This window comes from Erithacus rubecula (genome assembly GCF_903797595.1).
Source record: "Erithacus rubecula genome assembly, chromosome: 6".
NCBI lineage: Eukaryota > Metazoa > Chordata > Aves > Passeriformes > Muscicapidae > Erithacus > Erithacus rubecula.
Genome location: NC_136688.1, coordinates 16,650,480 through 16,669,178, shown reverse-complemented (window position 1 = coordinate 16,669,178; position 18,699 = coordinate 16,650,480). Strand labels below are relative to the sequence as shown.

The 18,699-nt window shown below is 40.2% G+C and overlaps 1 protein-coding gene across 9 annotated transcripts in view; it reads left to right on the top strand.

The window, feature by feature from the left end:
- WT1 (WT1 transcription factor) overlaps positions 1-18,015 on the top strand; it is a 33,742-nt gene extending 15,727 nt beyond the window's left edge. For 4 of the 9 annotated variants that reach the window (XM_079307776.1, XM_079307775.1, XM_079307768.1 and 1 more), the window contains 5 exons: positions 5,877-5,979; positions 7,318-7,468; positions 11,908-11,997; positions 12,572-12,664; positions 15,755-17,139. In XM_079307776.1, coding sequence (XP_079163902.1) covers positions 5,877-5,979; positions 7,318-7,468; positions 11,908-11,997; positions 12,572-12,664; positions 15,755-15,876 — 559 coding nt within the window. In that variant the 3' untranslated portion in view covers positions 15,877-17,139. Of the gene's footprint in view, positions 1-5,876; positions 5,980-7,317; positions 7,469-11,907; positions 11,998-12,571; positions 12,665-13,517; positions 13,636-15,738; positions 17,140-17,255 lie in introns of those variants that run through there. The other 5 variants (XM_079307773.1, XM_079307769.1, XM_079307774.1 and 2 more) reach the window with 5 other exon arrangements.
- The last annotated feature ends 684 nt before the right edge of the window (positions 18,016-18,699 follow it).

Sequence of the window (18,699 nt, the reverse complement as noted above, 5' to 3'; positions counted from 1 at the left end):
TGAATTTTTGTGTCAGCAGCAGCAAGAGCCTGGCATCTAAACTTTTGAATGATTTCATCTGCTCAAAGCCTCCTTCAGCCTGTGGCTTTAAGGCCATGGGAGACTGTTTTTCCTGAATGCTTTTTCCTTCATTAATATTTTTATATTGGATATTGGAACTGAGAGCAAGAAATTTCCATACATCAGTGGAGTTTAGTCTGAGTGCTTTCAGGAGGTGTAAGCACTAGGAATCTGTGGAAGGCATGAAAGAAAGGCAGAGGTGGGCAGGAAAAGGTATGGAACAGAGATCCTGATTGCTAAATGGGGAAGAGAGACATCTGAAGTGAACTGAGATGCTGTCTTGTGTTCAGAATTCCAAATTGATAGAGCTCTGATTGAGCTCTTACAACTCATGTGAGAGAAGAGGAGTGCTTTGTTAATGTGTTAATTGTGAGGTTTGTTTGTCCAGGCATCCCTCTGTCACCTTCTGAACTTTGGGTGGACCAGAGGCTGCAAGCTGTCTCACAAACTGGCAACTTCTAGAATCTGAAAGGAAAGTTTCTTTGTTAAGGCACTGAATCTCACTGTGGGACTGGATTTTATCTCCTCAGACTGTTTGCTGATGATTTGTTCCTTGTTTGTGGTATTTTCTTTGGAGCTGCTGGGATCACATTTGTTCTGCTGCAGGAAAGTCAGTGGGTCCCAGACATCTCAAAATTCATGTTCCACATTAGTGGACACCTTTGCCATCAGTTTCTGTCCTTCATATTTTTGTGTTGCTTTTTCATTAGTCAATATGAAAAACACTGCTTCCTTCCATAGTGGTTCTAGAGGAAGATCCCAGGGCTATAAAACCCTCCTTTATATTTTGATGAGTTAAGTGTAAAAGTGACATGGAAATAACTGATACCAAGCAGGAAGTGATACAGCATGGTAGACAAGAAGTGTAGCTACATTCCCAACAGCAAAACTCAATGTAATTTTCTCTTCAGCTGCCTGAGTAAAAAGCTTTAATCCATATTTCTCACAGTCATCTGAAAATCAGTTATAGAACCTGACAAAATTTTGGTTTTCCCCTTTTGGTTTTGCTTGGACGTTAAACACTCAGCATGTTCCATGGAAATTGGTATTTATTGCTGTTTTCTCAGGCTCACTGTAAGGAATATTGGTATTATCTCTGTAGAACACTATTAAAATCACATTTAAAACAAGACAGTGAAAACCTTTCTTGTTTAGGAGTGGTTAGTAGAGGTTTTTCTGTTTAGCTTTGGTGGTTTTATTAGTAAAATTTGGAGGTGCAAGACTTGGGTTCAGTTCTGCAATTTGCAAGATGAGCTGGAAATGGGCAATAATTCAGTCTCTAATATGGAATTCATCCTTTCCCACCAACAGATGATGGTCTGGTTCTGAAGGGAAGGGTTTGGTGAAATCCTGATTCCACTCAGGGTAATGGCAAAAAAAAAAAAAACCCAAACCAAAGAAAGACTATTGAAGTCAGAAACACAAAGGTCTCCTGAAATTTTAGTGCCTTACCTTTATTAGCCAGCTGATTTTCCCACTGGCAGAAAATCTGTGAAATCACATTTTTTAATATTCCTTAGCCTTGAAAAGGGCAGATAAAAACACAGCTTCATACTCCACCCTCTGTAATAGTATTAGACAAAAACCAGGCAGAAACAGAACCTTCTATATAGCTAATCAGGAACTTTTTCTGTCTCCATACATATTTTTCCCAGGGTGCTAGGATGGTAAATATTTTAGCAGAGGGAATTAACTCTACTTCTCTTCCTTTATGTTCTCTTATCAACAGCACTAGCCCACACCCTCACTTTGCCTCATTTTTGGCTCTGTTTCTAAACCCTAAAATTCCTGTTCCTGCAGTGAAACACAATTAAATTGAAGCTTAATGTGGTGCCTGTTTTATGTAATCTTGCTCTCTGGCTTTTTTTATTCTTCCAAGTCTGAATCTCATGAATCAATGTGTATTCATGTTTCATCTGAAATTTTCTAGCTCTCCTCAGTGTGCCCTAAAGCTTCCCTTTTTTGGTTTATGAAATAATAATAAAAAGCTTAACTCTTCAGATTAAGTTGTAGCTGCTTTATACATTAGACAGGCAATTTCAGTTTTACAAAGTAAAAATGGTGTGAGAGAGAAATTGCAGCTTGATTATTTTTAAAAATATTCAGATTAGAATGTCATCTTTTATGAGTTTTTTTTTTTTTTATAACCACTTAGATTGATACAACTCTCTAAAGCTGCTCTGTTTTTCATCACACATTCTCATCTGTAAACCCTTCATTTTTATTAATCTCTGTACAATCTGTACAACTCTGAGATTAATCATTTTAAAAGAGCTACTCTGCGAGTGTTAAGGATTTGCTGGGCTAATGGTAAATGCAAGTGCTTCTAAATACTCTACAGCACAGAGCTCTTCCTTTCTGAGGATCAGCCTTTGTTTCCCAGTTATCAAGAATTACATTTTATGGCTGTGTTTCCAGGTCTGGCTGTCTAGATCCAGAGAACAAACTCTACTGAGTCCTTTATTTACCAACTAACCCAAACCCTAACTATTCATAGTCCATTTCTGCCTTGGAGCAGTTCTGGTTGAAGTTAAAGGGAGTTGCATGTTTACAAATAATGGCATACCTGGACTGGGAGGCCAAATCCTTCAGTCCTTGCTCAAATAAAAATTTGTGTTGGATCCTGGCAGGGCAATTTGGCTGCATCTGCTCTTGCTTAGTTTTGAGTCCTTTTAGGACCTGTGGAGGGAACAGTTCAGTGTCTCTCCTAAGGGTGACTCTGGGCCTTACTGGACATTTTTCTGGAATTTTTTTTTTCTCATTTGGTTAATTCAGCTGAGCTTATAAGGCATTGTCTCTTTGCCTGCCTAAACAGAGAGTGCCTGACTAGAAAAGATGAAAGTTAAGATGTCTTACCCTCTGGAGATTTCCATTTAGTTAATGTACTGCAGGTATAAATTCACCACTTGTATGTGCCTCAGGTATGTGGCATTGCATCTGCTCATTATCTCTTGCATGCAATAAAGCAGGTGTTTGAGTTTAATAATGGATTTAGATTTGTATCTGTTCTTCTACCCCTGCTTTTATGATGGAATATAAACTGCAGCCATATGAAACAAGCCAACTGTGCCAACTATGATGTGCACTTTGGGGCATAAATCATGGCTAAAGCATGAAGAGAAAGAGAAGAGAAAGAACTGTATTTCCCTGTGATGTTACTATGGATGCAGAGTGAAGGCTGAGCTTCAAGAGAGCAGTGGTGTAGGGACAGTTTATGAAAACTCCACCTTCAGTGTTCCACTTTCCCACTGACTGCTAAGAATATCCACCTGTTAATTTCTATCCCCCCCCAAAGGTCAGATTATTCCACAGTGCTCCATAATGAATAAATAGTGTTTTAACCAAGAAATCTCTCATGATCCATTTTGCTGTCAGCAGCCATATGGCCATGCTGAGTACCAGCCAATGCTGATGGAAATGTGCCCAGTGTAAAATGGGAAATAGGGCTCCTAGTTATTAAAGCACCTCTCCTAGGGAGCTGGTTAAGGACTCAGTATATTATGGGTCAAGGGGCTCAGAAAACAGGTTTTAATCTTCATGGCTTTGTATGTGCAGTTTTTAGTGAAGAAAATATGGGGAGGAAATATGTAAAAGGCTGGCTGTTGAGGAAGGCTTCCCAACTGTGCCATAAAAACTGAGATGGAGATCATCTGGAGGATACCTCTCATTCATACAGCCATTCCTTAGGGTCTTTGTTCTGCCTCTTCTTCCTGGGAAGAATTATTTCAGAACTGACTGGTCTTTACAAAAATGTTATCACTGAAGGAGGAAAACCATGAGAATTTGGAGGGAAAGTGGGGCTGTGTTTTATTGTATAAGATTTTACTACATATTCCTGCTTCTCCTTGCAAAGTTTCTGTCCTGGGAATTCTTATCTGCCTTTGTGTCTGTTGTTATTTGTAGTGTTTAAGGTTGTTAGGACAGGCGTGAAGGGGAGGTTACACTCAGGGTGACCAGTGCTGAAGTTCACATTTGCCCTTGATTTACTGCTGTGCTACAGGTCAGCAACAGCCTCTGCTGCAGAGCCTCCTCCTTATCAATAGTGCTTCTCATTCCATTCCTGTTCCAAGATGCACTGTGCAATTTGTGATCAGCATGGGTATCACCATGGGCTGGGGGGATTTCAGCACCCCTCTGCCCAGCTTCTTTTTTTTTGCTGCCTTTAAACAGAGAGGAAGATTTGGTGCTGCTGGTGGGGAATCTGTGCTGATCAAGTGGTAATTTGTTACTTGAATTGGGCTGCAAAAGGCCACTTGTGGGTTCTGGGCAGAGAGGAGACCCTATTTATTTGGGAATGGTGCACATCTACAGCATAGTTCAATCCACTAAAATCATCTATCACTATCTTCTTTATGTTTTCACAGACATTACTACAGAACAGAGATCCTTTCTAGCCGCCCCTCCATAACTTATTTCATTATGATCACCTTAAAACCGAATTAAAATTGAAATAAACAGAGCATACTTTCCCAGAAGATGTAGCCTTTGGTTTGAACAGGCAGGTGGAGCCAGGATTTGAAACTAGGACTGCAGAGCAGTGGAAGAAGTGAACACCTGTGCCAGGTGAATGGTGAGGGGTGCAGCCCATGCTCTGCAGGGAGAGCTGCTCCCAGACATGCTCCCCTCCTCTGCAGCCAGGCTCACTACCCCTTTAGACATGTCCCACATTCCAGCTCCACTGCCTGCTCTGCAAATCACTTAAGAGCTTTAAAACTTCCTTGTAATTCTACTCTGCACATGAACTTTGAGTGAAGGGAAAGGAAGGACCAGTGAAATGAGAGTCTGGACCTCAGGGACCCCTTCAAATTGCTATTGCAAGCATTTGGCAAAGGCTGGGATAACATCCTACATATCCATCTTTGTCCCTAGCTGTGTGCCCTGGGGTTTTCTTCTGGGCTTTCTAATTTCTGGTGTTATGTAAAACATGTACACTCACCATTGCCAATGTATACTTCTACAAGTGATAATGTAACATACTCATTCAAGAATTAAACACAAAGGGCATTTATGTGATTCTGACATTAGGAAGGCTGCAAACAGGAGATGCAAAAATGCTCCACCATTCAGGAGAGGAGAACAATTAGACAAAACATATGGCCACCCCAAAACACACCAAAACTTACAAATTGTTAAAATTATTGTGAAAATTTATACCTAGTAGGGACAGGCTGGGTTTTTTTTTAATTTTACTTTTATAAATGGTTACTTTGTAGTGCATCCTGCAGGCTGATACATGGGATAAATAGTTTAGACACTGATTTGTAATCTCTGTTTATGAGTACATGACTGCTATTCTTATAAATGTCATCACTTGCTTGGTAGTATCGGGTAATATCTGAGTCATGAGGTGCTGACAAAAATCCACTGCACTTAATGTGAAACTTGAGGCATTTTGCTCATTCCAAAAGATATTAGCAATAGCCAGCCCCACGTTTGACTGATAAATAATGTGAACATGTGCACATGACACCATTGTGCTGTTATGTGAATTTTTTCCTTTTACCTAAAATCTTAGTGGAAATACATCAGAGTTCAAATCATGACAATTTCTTTTTTTTTTTTCTTTTTCCCCTGGATGCCTTAATGGATATTAATAGAAGCATGTATGGAGTCAGTGCATTGTGCCAGTGGGAGCAGATCCATGTGAATGAAGGCAGAGCAGGTTTCCTTTGGTGAATTTTGCTTGAACTTGGATATCATGGCTATAAAAGTGAACTCTGCATATGTTACCCCTGACTTAAGGAAAGAAACCCCTCATATGGAGCTGAGCACTGAAAAATATTTAATTTTTTCACGATTCCACTTTTTCCTTACAGACACACAGCAGGATATGAAAATGAGAACCACAGTGCTCCCATGCTGTACAGCTGTGGGGCCCAGTACAGAATACACACCCATGGGGTCTTCAGAGGCATACAGGTGAGTATGGTGGGGCATCCTAACAGGCAAGTCAAACTGCCTGTTTATAGTCCTTGTAAACACATCTTTGTTTGTGCTTCCCCATGTTACCAAGAAATGCTTTAGGATCCTGTCCTGACATCACTGAAGCCACTGAACATTTGATTTCTTTCTGACACAGTCATTTAAAATTGCTCATCTCTTCTTCTAAAGTATTCCTGCAAGACAATATTCCTTACCAGCTTGTCAGGATGGTCCAAAGTATGTGATTCAATTTCCAGCTTCTAGCTCTGGCCATGTGAAGCCTCTGTGGTTATACAGGACTATATTTAATAACTACATACATGAAAATGTTAGATGACATTTTGCTTTTATGTGTTTCTGAAACTTTACTAATTCAAATGCGTTTCCTTAAAACAAAATGTGTGACTGTTTCCTAATAACTAAGTAATTAGTGAATATTTGGAAGGAACTGACCATCCATGGGAGTTCATTTCCTCCCTTTCTGAGACAGTCCTATCATTATTAAATGCCCCTGTAAAAGATAAACCTTGTTAAAACTGATGGCAAAGTCATTACTGATTGTCTGCCTCTTCTGTGTTGTTCTGTGTCGTCAACATACATCAGTGGTTTTAGACAGAATCTTTTCTCCTTTTCCTTTTCTCTGTAGTTTAGCAAGTCATTATTCAGTGGCAAGCTCTCAGAAACAGGCTCCTGAGCCAGCTTTTGTTGAGTGAATAAAAGTAAATGGTTGACATTGTTTAAGGAAGTTAATTATCCCAGAAGGAGGAGATCACCTTTGATGGAACATTGTGACAGTGGCCAAAATGCATTAAGGTTGAACTATTCACCAGCTCCACCTAGACAGTTGTTTTTGTTTTGTTGTTAATCAGTTTGTGTTAATCCAAGACATCCATTTCCTTGTCCTTTAACTTAATATTTAAAATATTTATTTTAATTAATATTTAAAGTATTTTAAACTAAATGGACGATACTCATCTGGCTCATGCTCTTACATCTCACCCTGGTATAAACTGTGAAAACTGTTTTAAAGCTGTTTTCTGTGGCAATGAGGGCTGTGTGTGGTTACACATGAGGTCAGTGCGGCCATTCAGCCTCACACCCAAACACTGGTGAGAGAATTCACTGAGCAGAGCTCACTGTGCCTCACCTTCAGAGAACTAACGCTCTGCAAGGAGCCCAGTAAAGGGTGATAAGGCTCTTGATAGAGAACACAACAAAATTCCCCGTTTCCAGTGTGACCCCTCCGAGTGTCTCCGTGCTGGGGAGGTGCTGGTGGCTGAAGGTGTGCAGCCCAAGCAGGTGCCTCAGCAGGTGTCTGTCTGTCTGTCCTGGCAGGATGTGCGGCGAGTGCCCGGAGTGGCGCCGACCATCGTGCGCTCGGCCAGCGAGACCAACGAGAAGCGCCCCTTCATGTGCGCCTACCCCGGCTGCAACAAGAGATACTTCAAGCTGTCCCACCTGCAGATGCACAGCAGAAAGCACACTGGTGGGTGCACAGAATGGCACAGCAGGGTGGGAGAGAGGGGGTTTGAGATAGCACAAGGGGCAAGAAACGCTCTGCCAGGTCAGGGAGTGAGAGGATCTGTCAGATGAGTGAGTGTGTGTTCTGTGAGCTGGGGAACCCTTCTGTGAGCTGGGGAACCCTCTGTGAGCTGGGGAACCCCTCTGTGAGCTGGGGAACCCCTCTGTGAGCTGGGCTCTCCTTTTGAGCCGATTGCTCTCTGGATCTAACTAAGAAAAACACACAGCAAGTAGATCACCTCCCTCCCTTTCTATTACAGGGCTATGAGTTGTTTTAATTGTTTTTCCTCTTCTTTCCCCTCTCATTTGCTACCATTGAATCTCACTCCAAATCTCATCTAATGTTAATTAATTAGAAGTTTCCTCTTCAAGAGGAACCTAGACGTTCAGCATCCTCTGGTTCTCTCAACCTTTTCTGCTTGGGGATGTAGGCAGGGATTGGCAAATAGTTCCCTGCTATTGGATTTTTCCATGAAGAAATGAGCCTGAAGCCAGTCCTTTGTAGGTTGATGTGGGGATTCTCTCTGACTTCAGGAAATAAGACCTCAAAATGTGGAAATCAAATGCTCTGCTGAACATTACCAAAGAGTAAAAAGTGTTATTTTCTCCTATTTATGGTGTTGAACATGCAAAGTTATGATGTATCTTTAGATATGTTCCTTATGAGGTTTTATTTTTTATTGCCTGTCATATTTTTATTTAGAATGTTCTTTCTGTGCTTACCCAGAAGTCTTTGGATGAAATCTGTAAATATGGATTTTCAGTTAACCACTGATAGGATGGAAGATCAAAGGGATGAAAGAGAACAGGAAGGCAGCCCATGCTGGGTGACCTAGCAAATTGTCTAACATTTTATAAAATATAGTTGCAATCCTCTCCTTTTGGAGACCATTCAGTCAGTTAATTGTGTAAAATGTGAGAAATGCACACAAAGCACTTTTCATTAATGAATGGGCAAGTCAGAAAATATTGAGACAGCTGTCTTCAGAGCTTCTGAAATTAAAAATTTAAGATACTTTAGACTCTAAGTGCAAGTTCATCTTTATAAAGGAAGGTCTACAGAAATGTTATTCTATTTTCTATAAATAAATTGGAACAAAGAAATAAATTTTTTCCACTCAAACACCTTTTCTATACAGGTGGGCACAGATTTAGGATCAGAAGGGACTTTTCCCCCCTTAGCAGGTGGCAGGGTTTTGTCCTCAGCCTGTTGAATTAGACATTTCCTATTATTATGATCTGGGAATTCTGCTTACCAAATTCCCAGCTGCTGTAGAGGTTTAGGATACGATGCTCTTCATTTCCTGTCTCCTCCTGTGGTCTGTCAGTCCTGGATTTTGGGACAGTTTGGTGACCTGTGGGACATCTAGAGGGGATAACTTCCCAGTAATCTTATTTTCCTGGCTGGTTAATGTGTGAATGGTGTGGACTTAGTGGCCGTGAAGGTTTTCCACTGCCATTCTCTTCAGGAGCCAAACCCACTGTTGTGATGCCAATCCATTTCCTTTGCAACTTCATGTGTTTGCCCGACCCTGGCTTGTTTCTCCTGCATGTCAAAAGCAAAATTTGGAGCCAGTTGTCTCAAAAAATAATGTCCTTGTGTTTGTCACACCTCTCCTAATCAAACAAAAAGTTGTACAAATCTTCCTGTAAGGTTCTGGACTTACCCATGGGTTTGGAGCTTTACCTCACATTGTCTTAGTGTAGTGATGGGTCAACGATTTTGGTCATTTTTAAAATGATGAGCACATGATTTGAAAACAAGCTGTTACACATATTTGATATTAAACCCACAGATTGTATCTTTGCAGGATATTGTTTGCTCTAGATTATGTTTTTTATTTCTATAATAGATACAAAGCACTAGCTCATCAGATCTTCCACCCTTCTTTCCCACTAGCTGTAATTGCAAAACCAAGCAAGGCCCTGAAACACAAAGCTGGGTTTTGTAATCAGTTTTTACCAATGTTTCAAACAGCCTCAGTTGAAAATATGTTAACACTTTGTACCCTCTGAGGCTGCTTATCTGTTCTTAACAATGCCTTTATTGAAACTTGGACAGCCAAAAAAGCTTTTTTCTTATCTTGGTGTATTTTGGTGCAGCAGATAGGCTCTGAAAGGAAATGCAGAAGCATCTAAATTTTCAACTTTGCAGCAAATAATGTGAGTTGGCACTCTGTGGCAGCTTCAGGCACTTCCTTGCAGAAACAAATTGATGTCTAGACCCCCATAAATTTCATTTCTGGTGGAAGCATCACATCTTTGCCAGAGACCCTTTGGGTTCAGTGCCATTCATTGGGAAAACTGGATTTATCCTAACACAAAGCTGAGCAGGTTTGCAGAGACAATACCCTCTGCCTGTTTGCCAGGGATAGTCTTTAGCCTAAAGAATACCAGCTGCAGGTATGAGCTGCAGTGGAGTATGAGAATCTGTAGGTCAGGAAGGCTGTAATTTATGGTAAAGTGTCAAGCTGTGTCCTTTCAGGCTGGTATTTCTACAGCATAAAATAAAAATACTTAAGGATCTAAAATTCCGTATTAATTTCAGTTTAGTGATGACAAGTCACAGCTGAGCAATGATGTGAAGACAACAGAAAACATTCATTGCAATATGTGTAAAGGCAGATTCATGCTTGTTTTACAATTCTTGACCTTCTTAAAAAAATTATTTTCCTAAATATTAAAGCCATGCCATTGCCTCTATCCTCTCTCATCTTTATTATTTCACTATGCCCTAAGTTCAGGCTTTCTTTTGCTGCCCTCTTTCAGCAGTGTAAATGATCATGTCCCATCTGCATCTCCTGTTCTGTTTTGGGTCTCTGTGTGTTCACATAAGAAGGTGACAGCATTACTGGATATTTTCACACATAAAGAGATTTTTGCCTTTTACTGGAGAGGCTTTGATAGGCCTGGGGAAATGAGACACTCTCACTGTGGGAATTTAGAGGGGTACTAACACTTTTTTTAACCTGGGATGTTTCTGTTGTCCTGTTCTGAGGAAATTTATGGGAGCTCACAGGGAAGTGACAGTCAGCTTTGGCAGCTGACACGGAAGATGTAGAAAGAAAGGGAAATTAGGATTTCTGTCTAAATGTTGTGCCTCTTTTTGTTTATTTGCTTTTTGTTTTCTTCCCAGTGTCATCATATCCCTTATGTAAACATTTCAGATTGATTCCTTTAATATCTGCATGGTTTAAATCTGCCTTTGATTCAATCAAGATTATTTTCCAAAGTATTTTAAAAAATACTTTCATGTGCATGCCATCAGACCCTCCATGCTGTTTTATTCCAATACCTCCTTAACCATCCTCTAAGTTTATATTGCAATTAGCAGACAATCATCCTGTCACTGCATTTTGCTCTGCTGACATTCCCCCTCTTAAATCTGCCAAAGGGCTGAATTCCATGGATGTAAGTGGTTTCTGAAAAGCAGGCACCCCCCCAGGGAGCCCTTGTGGTCAAAGTGTATGGAACTATTTCAAACACCTGTGGCAACTTTAATCTCTTATGCTAATAAATTAAGCACAGCAGACATAGAAATTGTCCACACCTAGGTTTGAGAATCAGTAAACTCCTTGGGGTGAGTGTCACAGGAAGTTAGCTTGTTCTTGCAGATTTAGTTGCTTTTGTAAAATCTTTATTTTAGGTACACTGGGATGAATTTGGAAAGCTCTCCTTAATATGCTGCTTGTTTGTGTCTGGTTAAATAAATAGAATTATATCTGAGGTTTCAGCAGGATTCCAGTGCTGTGCAAAGGCACCTTGGTTTAGAAGTAAGTCAGAGCTGGAAGATCAACAAGCTTCTCCTGTAACAGCATAAGAATTGTTTTGGCTTAACTTGGCCAAATTTCCCCATCTCTGTGCTCTGCTGGCAGAATTTCTCTCTTTCTTCAGACTCCTCACTTGCTGCATTTCTTTTTGCATGTTTATGTGGCTGGTGAAGTCCTTTGCATTGAAATCCACGTTCATTTGAGACACTAGAAAAAGGGATTTCTTTTTCTAAAAATCTCAGGATCTTACTTTTCATCCCAGGGAAATCCCACCCTGAGGATGTCTGCTGAACTGCATGGGAGGAGGGGAAGAGTTTATATTTACATGAGGCTCTGCAATAATTCATGGCTTTGCCTGTGGGAGCTGTGCAGCTATGTGAGAAATTTTATTTAATGGCACTTTATGGAAGAAACTTAAATTTTGTTTTGGGGAAGAATATATTTTTTCTGAGGTTGAATATTTTTTGCACAATTTTCTTCTAATCAATTTAATATGGTTAAAACTGTCACCTATGTGTATGCAACTTAGTTTTTTCTTTAAACCCAATTTAATTCCAACTGTGAATTATTTCCTCTTCTGATTCAGCTTGAATAATTTTGCCCCATGTTCTGACAAACTGTTTTTCCTCTCCAGGTGAAAAGCCTTACCAGTGTGATTTTAAAGACTGTGAACGAAGATTTTCTCGTTCAGACCAACTCAAAAGACACCAAAGACGACACACAGGTTTGTGTGCTGATCAGAGTTCATCTGGACATGGGAACTGGGATCCTGAAATTATTCTCCTCAACTTCCTATTCTTCTGATCTTATCTGCTCATAACACCACACAAAAAAATAATTTTGCTAGAAAAATTTTCCAATGTGTAGAATTTGCCCAAGACCTATGTGTAAAGTAAAGTGTGAAGTAAGTTAAACCTATTGGGAGCACATATTTCTGCACCTTGATTTTTCTTAGGTCCTATTTGCTCCTTCAGGATCCCCACAGTGCCAAAGCACAGGGTCAGGATTAGGAATGTTTGCAGATGCTCCTTGGTGCAGTGGTTTAAGTGGGGGTTTGTTTGTGATGGATGCTTCAGACCCAGGCACTGGAAGAGGAGGTTACAAGGGGTGGTGGCCTCATTAATGACTAACTTTCTGTAATGTGTAGGCACAGGGTTGGGAGGAGCAGTTACAGTAACTAGAACAACAACAAAAAAATAAAATCCAGGCTTTTGAAACTGCAGAAACATCTGATTTCATTCACCCTTCCAAAAATATTGGGACATAAGAATAGATTATTTTTTTTCCCTGTCTTTTAGGTGTGAAGCCCTTTCAGTGTAAAACCTGTCAGAGAAAGTTCTCCAGATCTGACCATCTGAAGACTCATACCAGGACTCATACAGGTAAAACAAGTGCGTAAACTTTTTTTCACATTTATATTTCTTTTTTTTTTTTTTCAATTTTAAATCAATGTTGTTGTAAATGCTATGATTAGAAAGTGTCTTAACCAGGATTTAAAATATTCAAAACAGCAGAAATAATTTCAGAGTGCACTGATTTTTCAGTGTGGCAATGTGATAGTCACTTTTCACAAAAGGGTTTAGTTGATTTCAGAAATTAAACTTTTTTCCTTCACGTTTAAAGAAATTTCAGCTTGGCAAGATAAATTTTGTCAGCTCTTATGAAATGAGCATCATGGTCTCAGCCCACAAATGTCAAGTTGATCTACTGCCTGTACTGAAAAATCCCTGCAAGACAGAAATTTTAATTCTAGCTTTAGCCAAAGGTCTGTAATCTAAAGTATTTGTGCCTACTCCTGCTTCTCCCAAGTGTCAGCTGAGCCTAATGTAGGATAGCAGGGCAGAGCTCTTGCTGTTGCTGCTTGTGCTGTAATCTCTCCAGCAGATAAAAGCAGTGCCTTTTGCAAACTCACACTGACAGACACTAAAGTAAAAGCTTACTCAAATATTCAAGGACTTTAAAAAAAAAAAAAAATTATAGAAACTGTAGTAATTCATATAAATGGAGGGGGGGAAAAAGAAAAAAAAAAGCCATTTTAGTCTACTCTGCCCTCACATAAATTTAAACATCATTAAGCAGCAACCTCTGTGTTTTAGCTGTAAGTTTTAGAATTAGTGTACTGACATTTGCTGTTCCTTCTGCCATGTATGCAGTGTTTTTACCAAATAATTGTTTGCTGAGCACTTTGGCATGTTGTTGGATGTCATGGTGTTTTCCATACTGGTGTTAACCTTTTAAATTCAGTCTCTGTACAGATGGACAAGGAGCCTGAAAATCTTTTTCTCCCTGCTAAGAATTCTTTTTTCTCTTCTGGACCATAAAAAAAACACACATTTCAGACTTCCAAAAAATAAAAGAGAAATTTTAATAAAGGAAATGATTCACCTGAGAACAATGGCATTTTCTGTGGCTCTGGCCAAATAAATGCTGCACCCAATGGCCATATCTACACTTGCAATCTGCAAATGGCAAAGGCTGTGTTCCTGGGGTGTCCCCATGGTCCTGCTGAGCTGCAGGGCCTGGGTCTCTGTGCATTTGCATGAAGAAAGATGTTTTCTTAACCAGCAAGAGGTAATGTTCTGGGAGAGACAAAATGGCAAGTGGTTGGACCACGCTGGCAAACTGGGATAAACTACATTCCCCATCCCATTTCATTGCTGACAATCTGCTAATTCAGGATTTGCATGACTCCAGTAAATTTTTTTTAGCCCAGATTAGTACAGTGAAGCACTTGCTGTCTTTTTTTGCATCTCCCTGTCCTGGTTCCCCCTGGCTCCCTGTGGCCCCACAGACTCAGAGTGCCCTGGGTTTGCTGCCTGCCACTGGCACAGGATGTTATGGGGCACTTTTGGATGTGTCAGCTCCTGAGGGGAATGAGCACAAGGGGTGGGTGGGGATTTTTCATCTCCACCTTGTTCTGCAGCTTCTTTCCTCCTTTTTCTTAGCCCCTAAATTTTGTGACAAAGCACCTAGCTCAAGTGAATTTAGATCTGCAGGAAGCAGAGCACAGGTGGCTTCCATACAATTCTATCCTGATTTTAAGTCAACTGCCAAACTATTTGTTAAGATTTAGGGATTTTTTTACATGTTTAGCAATGGAAATGTGATTCCTGATATCTGTGCCATGAAGCTGTACAAAGTAATAACAGAGATTTCTTTCCCTTGCTGGGAGAGGACAAGCAGGGCTGCTTGTGGAGCAGTGGAATTGTGCTGCTGTTCTGTGGTAGTTCTGTGAGAAGCTGGTGAGTTACAGATGTTACAGATACCTCAGTTCACAGGATGGTTTTGTTAATGCTGATGGGAGGAGACCAGTTTATACAACCTGAGATCAATTTTTTCCAACACTGTTCCATGCACTCATGGGATTTGGTTGATGCTTTTGCCAGCATCTATGTTAAGTGGATAAAGTAGATTTTAGGCATCCCCTTCCCACTTAAAAGACCTTGCATGGGAGTTTGCAAACAGAAATACACATTTAGCAAACCCCCTTCTGTCTGAATTTGGATTTGGTTTGTGAAATGCCCAAAGTGTGAGGTAAAGGAGAAGAGAAGATGCCTGGGTGAGGTTGTACCACCCCAGTGTGTCTGGAGTATGTTAGAGAGGATGAGGTGTGTGGACAGCACTGAAGAACCCAGCCCAGAGCTGAACATACTTCAAAATATTGTATTTATTCTAAGGGAAAAAAAAAAAAAATGGAAAAAAGAAGCATGAGTCACCGGGCACTGCTCTGAGCTAATGAAAGCATTCCATCAGCATTCCTGTGGCATCAGAGACACAGCCTGAAATTCCACTTACACATTGTAGGAAATCAAGGACCAGGCTAAACAGTTAAAAATGGTGTCATTGATTGTTTAATTTGAATGTGCTTTGCTTGGAGTTATTTGCAGTGAACATCATGCTCATGAAAACATTAGAAAAATGCTATTTTGAGTATTTGACATCTCCAATAGATGTGAATCCACTTTGTTTAGATTGTAGTGGAAAACTTTGAGTCCGGCTCAGCAGACTTTATGCTGAACTCTGCTGCTTCTACCATATTCACTTACACTCACCAGTTTTAAAGAACTTCAGCCAAAACCCCATTGAATTAGCTGGAAAAAACTCCCCTTGACTGGAGGTCAAGGTCTGAAAAGCCACTGATGATTTCCACAGTGACTAAGAGTGGCTGAAGCTTGTGGGAATGCCAGAGTGAGTTTGAAACTTGGTCATTTGAGGGCTCAGAGTAGCAGAATTGTGGCAACAGTGTGCTCAGCAAGGGATGCAGTGCTCCAGGTCACCTGCACAGGTTAAACATCAGCTGAGGCAGAGGGAGAAAAGCATTGAGTGCTGCTGTGAGCAGGAGCTGGGGCACTCCCACACCCTCCAGGACATCCTCCTGCCAGGGGCTCTGCCAGCTCCTCACAGCCCTGCAGAAAGAACACAAGCAGCAGTGTCTGGGATGAGCTGTGTGCTCAGCTAATAACAGGGTGTTTTGTTAACAGGTGAAAAGCCTTTCAGCTGCCGGTGGCCCAGCTGTCAAAAAAAATTTGCCAGGTCTGATGAATTAGTTCGTCACCACAACATGCACCAGAGGAACATGACTAAACTGCAGTTGGCCCTTTAGGCAGTTCAAACAAGTGAAAAATCCAGATGGGACACTATAAGCTACTGCAAACTCTCTCAGCCATCCTCGATCACCTGTCAGAGCTGCAGCTGTCTCCGCATCCTCTTTGACACAAGTTAACTAAACTGTAGGATTCTGCTCTGCCTTGCCTTCCAGTTGGAGCTGCACAAGTCCCCACTCCATCAGTTCAAGAGATATTCACTTGTGGTTTTGTACAAAAGTAGGCAAGATTGCCACAGTTTCAAGATTGCCACAGTTTCAAGATTGCCACAGTTTCAAGATTGCTGGCTTAGGTTTCGTGTCTGTCTCCAGCTTTTTTTTTTGGGTTGTTCTCACTTGAACTTTTCTAGGTGCAAATTGCTGTGCCTTTTTAATTCCTGCAGTGGGTAGGGTGATTCCTCCCTGTTGAAGGTTAGCTCTGCATTTCCATCACCCCTGCAAATGCTGAGGTTCCTGACTGCTAGTACAGCTTTCCTCACAAAAGGAAGGAACAGTCATCTGAGATATTTCTGGTAACCTTTGGGCTGCCAAAGGGCAGACTTTTAGAGTTGGAAGCTCTGCTTTTAAATTTCTCAAGTTCAAACCTTTTTCTAAAGGTTGTCTTTCTAGAGCAGCTAAAGCCAAGTGAATCAGAGCCTCTCTGTACAGAAAATAAGAATCTTACCATTAAGTTAACTTGGTTTTTAAAGAATTGCATAATTGAACCCTCAAAACTGTTTTGTTTGTCAATTAGCTCTCTCCTTTTCTCTCTCTCTTTTTAATGTATTGATTTAAATTTATTCTATCATGAGATGCATAGATCTCCTTTACACAAAACTAATTCAAATCATTGTAGACATTTGGGATTTGTTTACAATGTAAAGCCACACTGGTTATGTGGCTAGCAAGCTGTATAAACTTAAAACTGAACTTCTAATGGGGCTGGTCCAGGATCTCCATTAACAGATTGCTCTTAAGATAAGTAACTTAAAAAAGACTCTTTGTCAAGTATATGTGAAAAAGACATTATTAGTGTAAGGAAATATATTATTTCAGGGTTTTGGGAGGAGGGGTTTATTATTTACTTTTAATTGCTTGAAATTGTGTGTATATATATATATCTGATAATGTATTGCTCTTAGACATCTCCAATTAGAAAATGTATAAATATTAGAAGCATCACTGTTCTGATGTCGTTGCTGTTACAAACTATTGATAACACTAAGAATGTAACCTTCATTTTTCACTGAGCTTTCAATTAAAGCCCATTCAAAGAGAAACAAATGAGAGTCCAACAGATGTCTTGTTTCATGTCTGGTATTAAATTTCAAATGCCCTGTCCAATAGTATCCTTTTTTTTTTTTTTTTTTTTTTTTTTTTTTTTTTTTTTGTATATAAAGGTACCACCAGCACTGATGACCACTAGTTAACCTGTCCAGGTCTTGACCACAATTTATCCACCTCACTTGGGAATCATACTGGCAGCAGAAAACAGTGTCAAGTTTCATATTGTGCTATAAAGCAGTTGCCTCAATCGTTCGTCTTCTTACCCAACCATTCCTTCTCTCTCCACCCGTGAGATTTGTGTAAGAACTTTACAGAACAAGTAAAAATCCCATTTATAAATAGCAGAACTGGCCTTCTGTAGAACTGGGCTGAAACCATAAGCACAGATAACTTCTTAGATTAGGATGTCACGGGCTGACTTTTAAGTAAAAGTTAATTTAGAGTTGGGGTGGCTTAAATCAGTTCAGCAGGTTGAAAAAGACAGTCTTTCATAGATGATGAAGTGTGAAAAGGAAGATAAAGAAATATTACTGTTTCTTTGTCATACTGCCTACTTTGCTTTGGAAGTAAGTACAGCCTGCCTCTGCGCCCTTTGCCCTTGCAAAATATTTGTATCTCTTTAGCAAAAATCTTTAATGTATCTTGCCAAGCTTTTTTTCTCTAATGTACACAATGGAGTTCTGTGATGGGTTGAGCTTTCTCTCTTAAAGTGCAGCTGCATCGTCAAGAAAACTCAACAGTTAATTCTTCAAGTCCTCTTTTTCGCCTGGGTATTGCATCACTGTTAATTACTGTTGGGGTACTGTGACTCATTTGTATCAGTCAACTTTATCTTTTGCTGCCAAAAGACAGCATCTCTCTGGAGAAACTCATAACAAGTGTGGCAAACATCAAATATTTGGAGCGAATGGTGTACATAAAACTGCACAGAATTAAAAAAAAAAAAAAAAGAAATAAAGCAACTCCTCCTGCTTTCTTGAAAGAAAAGTTCAGCTGCAATAATAATGTCCTCTGATTTACCCAGCAGTTCTCAGCAGCTACAAAACAATCTGGTTTTCAGCCTGCACCCAAAATAGAGAGCTGCCATGAGTGTTTATACTAAAAGCCAAAAAAAGACAAATCAGCCTCCAGTTTTGCCTGCATCAGTCAAACATAAATAAAAGTATCTTTTTGTGAAATCCAACCAAAACTGCACTGCAGCACAGGCCTGACTTGCAGTGACCTGTAAATAGCTCCAGCCATGGTTTGCTGCTTGGGGAATCACATGCTGAATAATAATAGTAGATGGCTGCACAGAATGAAGCGTGGGTTGATGAGTGACAGAGCATGTCCTTTTGCTTTTGCTGTCACCACTTCCTCAGTGAAAGACTTACTGCTGCTCTGCTGTTTGATGATCATTATGCCAAGCACAGAGAGGACAGTGATAAATGTTGACAAGATTTCAAAAAATTTTATTCCCAGTTCTTTTACAGTGTTTGTTATGAGAGGCATTTCATGTTTCTGCCTTTGATTTCCCTGTTTTTGGGATTCTATCAGCAAGGCAATCCACCTTTATGA